Raw genomic sequence first — 5,000 nt, forward strand, 5'->3', positions numbered from 1 at the left:
ACAGAAACGGACCCCAGGAGAGAGTGAAGCCAATTTGGAAAGGATGTTAGTATCAAAGTTCCTTATTTTTGCTTTTCTTCCATTTTGTAAATTGGAGTTGTAAACGTTGTTGGCATTTTGTGTTTTCGATGTCGTGGTTGCTGTTGTGTGGTTATGTTGTAGTTGTTATTGTAATAGTGGTGGTTGTGGTCGTAGAAATTGCTGTTGTTGTTGTGGCTGCTGTTGTTGTTATTGTTATTGTGGTTATTGTTGCTTTTGTTATGTTATTGTTGTGGTTATTATCGTTGTTGTTATGGTTGTTGTGGAGGCGCAATGGCCCAGTGGTTAGGGCAGCGGACTCGTGGTCGTAGGATCGCGGTTTCGATTTCCAAGCCAGCCGTTGTGAGTGTTTATTGAGCGAAAACACCTAAAAAGCTCCACGAGGCTCCGGCAGGGGATGGTGGCGAACCCTGCTGTACTCTTCCACCACAACGTTCTCTCACTCTTACTTCCTGTTTCTGTTGTGCCTGTAATTTCAAAGGGTCAGCCTTTTCACACTGTGTCACGCTGAATATCCCCGAGAACTACGTTAAGGGTACACGTGTCTGTGGAGTGCTCAGCCACTTGCACGTTAATTTCACGAGCAGGCTGTTCCGTTGATCGGATCAATTGGAACCCCCGACGTTGTAAGCGACGGAGTGCCAACAACAACAACAACAACGTTATGGTTGTTATTGTTGCTTTCGTCATGGTGATGGTACCTGCGGTCGTTTTAACCCTGGTTTTTATTGTACCTGTCATTGCTGCGACTATTACCATTATTGTTGTTGTACTTGTTATGGCGGCGATGGTGGTGGTTGTAGTCATTTTAACTGTGGTTCTTATTGTATTTGTTATTGCTGCGACTGTTATTTCTATCGTTGTGGTGATTGCTGTTTTGTTTCCCGCGTCAATCGAACCACCAATCAACTGTTTTAGGTATACCCCCACCGCACCTGACCGAGCACTGCACATTCCAAAACACAGCATTTCATGTTATGAGATTTACTGTTAAAGTCTGGACATAGTGTTCTCTCTGTACTCTCCAGTCTAAAATTCAATATAACGCTGACACAAACCAGCCTGGTTGCCCCTAGATTCACAATTCTGTTTCTGAGCAACACTATTGTACGGCTTGTTGCTATAAGGTTTTAGCGCAGCTCTTATCTATGATAAGCATGCAATCGGCTGACGAACGAGGCACAATCCACTGGGCCAAGCTGTCGTGAAGAAGCACTCATCAATGTTACGTTGTCAATATTCGAGATATTTAAACGTTTGTTGGTCCAATCCACATAAATAGCTTATTTCTTTCATCTGTTATCTTTGACTTGTTTCAGTCATTTGACTGTGGCCATACTGGAGCACTGCCTTTTAGTCGAGCAAATCGACCCCAGGACTTATTCTTTGTAAGCCTAGTACTTATTGTATCGGTCCCTTTTGCCGAACCGCTTATGTTACGGGGACGTAAACACGACAGCATCGGTTGTCAAGCGATGTTGGGGGGACAAGCACAGGCACACAAACATATACACACACACATACATATATATATATATATATATATATATATATATATATATATATATATATATATATATATATATATATATATATATATATACATATATACAACGGGTTTCTTTCAGTTTCCGTCTACCAAATCCACTCACAAGGCTTTGGTTGGCCCGAAACTATAGTAGAAGACACTTGCCCAAGGTGCCACGCAGTTGGACTGAACCCGGACTCATGTGGTTGATAAGCAAGCTACTTACCACACAGCCACTTTTATCTTTTATGTTTGACTTGTTTCAGTCATAGGACTGAGGTCATGCTGGGGCAACGTTAGATCTTATTCTGTCGGGCTATTTTGCCGAATTGCTGAGTTGCGGGCACATACACAGGCACAAAGACAATGACGCACATAGGCAGACAGACACACATGCAAACACATACAAATATATATATATATATATATATATATATATATATATATATATATATATATATATATATATATAGAGAGAGAGAGAGAGAGAGAGAGAGAGAGAGAGAGAGAGAGAGAGAGAGAGAGAGAGAAAGAAAGAAAGAGACAGAGACACAGAAAGAGATAAAGATGGTTATGCATATACATATATACGTGTGTGTGTGTATGTGTGTATGTCCGGCTTCCATACTTTCTGTCTACTAAATTCACTTGCAATGTCCAGGGTTACAGTAAAAGACAATGGGCCGAGGAGTCGTGCACTGGAACTGAACCCCAAAATCACGTCGTTGCAAAGCGAGCTTTTTATCCACAAAGATACGCCTGAGCCTACAAACGTAAAATTATTTTATAATTTTCAGCAGTAACTGTGACAATGCTGCATATTAAATGTGGTTGCTGATTTCAAAACTTCTTAATCATGGGACTTAGGAAAAGATGGTGGCCCCTCTATATGTAAATAAGTGACTGTTTTTGATTATATGAGTAGTCGAAGATACACTTGTCTTGCCAGTGCCAGGTATGATGGTATAATTGTCGGTGCTCTGGCGCCATGACTTTGTATAAAGCGTTTCTAAGTCATGTGTATGTGTAATTTAAGATAATCTGATGTATATCAATGTTATAGTTTAAGATGGCTGTGTTCGCTGGTAATTCAGTGGAAGAGTGTCATGGGTTATGCACAAAAGCAATAGTTTATTGATATAAACTCCTCATTTGGAAACAAGAAAATTAAAACCTGACGGAAAACTTGAGCGACATCCAAACATAAGGGGAGGTAATTTGAATAACTTGAGAGTGAAATTCTCAAATTAATTTCCACGCTTCAGTGAAGGACAGTCTAATCTTTGCAGACATGAGATAAAATTGGACAAATATTTCGGTTTATTTGAACTCGTCAGCATAGTATATCTTTTGTAATAACTGAATGTTGTTTCAACAACTCTCCAAATCTCATGCAGTTTCCAACACTCTCATCAACTTGCTTCATTCATGCAATCCTTACCGTCACACAGGCACTCTTAACACTGCTTGATCACTTTTTCTGCTTAAATAGTACACTCTACAAAACCGCAACTGTCTCTGCATTTGTTTGGTTATCCTACCACAGTCTCGTTGCAGATAGACATGGTATAAATTTTACTACATATATCTCACTTCCTCCAGAAAACCGATTGGTCGGAATACCGTCATATTATGCCAATTATCTTTAGCAGCACACACGCTTTACTCCTGACCTATTAGAAACATTTTAGCACTCCGTCGCTTACGACGACGAGGGTTCCAGTTGATCCGATCAACGGAACAGCCTGCTCGTGAAATTAACGTGCAAGTGGCTGAGTACTCCACAGACACGGATATCCTTAACGCAGTTCTCGGGGGATATTCAGCGTGACACAGAGTGTGACAGCGCTGGCCCTTTGAAATACAGTCACAACAGGAACAGGAAGTAAGAGTGAGAGAAAATTGTGGTGAAAGAGTACAGCAGGGTTCGCCACCATCCCCTGCCGGAGCCTCGTGGAGCTTTAGGTATTTTTCGTTCAATAAAATCTCATAACGCCTGGTCTGGGAATCGAAACTGCGATCCTATGACCGCGAGTCCGCTGCCCGAACCAATGTGCCATTGCGCTTCACTATTAGAAACCAATAGGGACAGCAACTACATTTTTATACATTTTTATACATCCAACATTTATCAAAAAACTCAATAACCCAAGCTCACCTAGGAGTTATCCCATGTACAACGCATTCAATGGAGGGAAGGAATTCTTTTACTATTTTCCTTGTTTTATTCATTGGACTGCGATGATTCTGTGGCACCGTCTTGAGGGATTTGGTCAAACAAATCATTCCCATTACTTGCGTGTTTTTAAAAAATTTTGGTCCTTTTCTATCGGTATTTTTTCCTGAGTCGTTAAGTTACGGGGACGTTAACAAACCAACATCAGTAGTCAAGCGATAGGGGTTAACAAACACGGACACAATGACATACACTCACAATAGATACATGCACACACACAGACATACATGCGACGGGCTTCCATGCAGTCTCCGTCAGCCAAACTTACTAAGACATTGGTCGGATATGGGCCTTGATAGAAGACGTTTGCCGCAGATGCAGCGCATTGGGATTGAACACGAAACCAGCCCCAATTCCATACAGAAGGTACATTGCAAGCCTCCAAATCTACCCCCTTGCAACACGCCAGGCTCCACAACTTACAAACGCTCACACCAAGTACTGAAATTCCTGTAGTGACTTCAAATCACCAACGCAACCCACTCTGATAAGTTCCCTTTCATTATATTCTAACACAGTGCCTAAGAATTTGCCCTGAAATTCACCAAAGTCTTCCATGTCTTACTTAATACTTTGTTGAGAAACGAAATACAGTAGCCATTTTCCCAAGAGAGATAACTCTTCTGGCCCTACCGCCTATCGGCATATTGCACTCATTTTCCATCATTTCGAAATTAATAAAGATCGCCATTATGAATGACGTTCTCTACCAGTCTGAATACGCACCTCTCTCAGTCTCTCAGTCTCTCACTCTATCACTCTCACCCTCTCTTACCCCCTATTTTTCTCCCTCGCTCATCAACTACCACTAGCAACAAGGATTGTTGATTAATTTGACGTTATTCTCTCTTTATCTTTCTGCCTATGGTCGGTTCATCTATCTATCTATCTATCTATCTATCTATCTATCTATCTATCTATCTATCTATCTATCTGTCTGTCTGTCTGTCTGTCTGTGTGACTGTCGGTCTATTTGCCTATCTATTTGTCAGTATATCTATCTGTCTGCTTATCTGTCGATCTATCTATCTATCTATATGTCTGTTTGTCTATCTACCTACCTACCTACCTACCTACCTATCTATCTATCTACATACCTATCTATCTATCTATCTATCTATCTATCTATCTATCTATCTATCTATCTATCAATCTATCTATCTATCTATCTATCTATCTATCTATCTATCTCTTTAC

General features: G+C 40.7%; 1 protein-coding gene across 1 annotated transcript in view; it reads left to right on the plus strand.

The window, feature by feature from the left end:
- The window catches only part of LOC106882812 (chitin deacetylase 7), a 19,944-nt gene that overhangs the window by 1,213 nt on the left and 13,731 nt on the right, over positions 1-5,000 (plus strand). The window contains exon 1 of the mRNA XM_089341830.1: positions 1-45. This exon is cut by the window's left edge and continues 1,213 nt beyond it. Coding sequence (XP_089197956.1) covers positions 1-45 — 45 coding nt within the window. The remainder of the gene's footprint in view (positions 46-5,000) is intronic.

Source organism: Octopus bimaculoides, chromosome 25, assembly GCF_046866305.1.
Source record: "Octopus bimaculoides isolate indiv1 chromosome 25, ASM4686630v1, whole genome shotgun sequence".
NCBI classification, from domain to species: domain Eukaryota; kingdom Metazoa; phylum Mollusca; class Cephalopoda; order Octopoda; family Octopodidae; genus Octopus; species Octopus bimaculoides.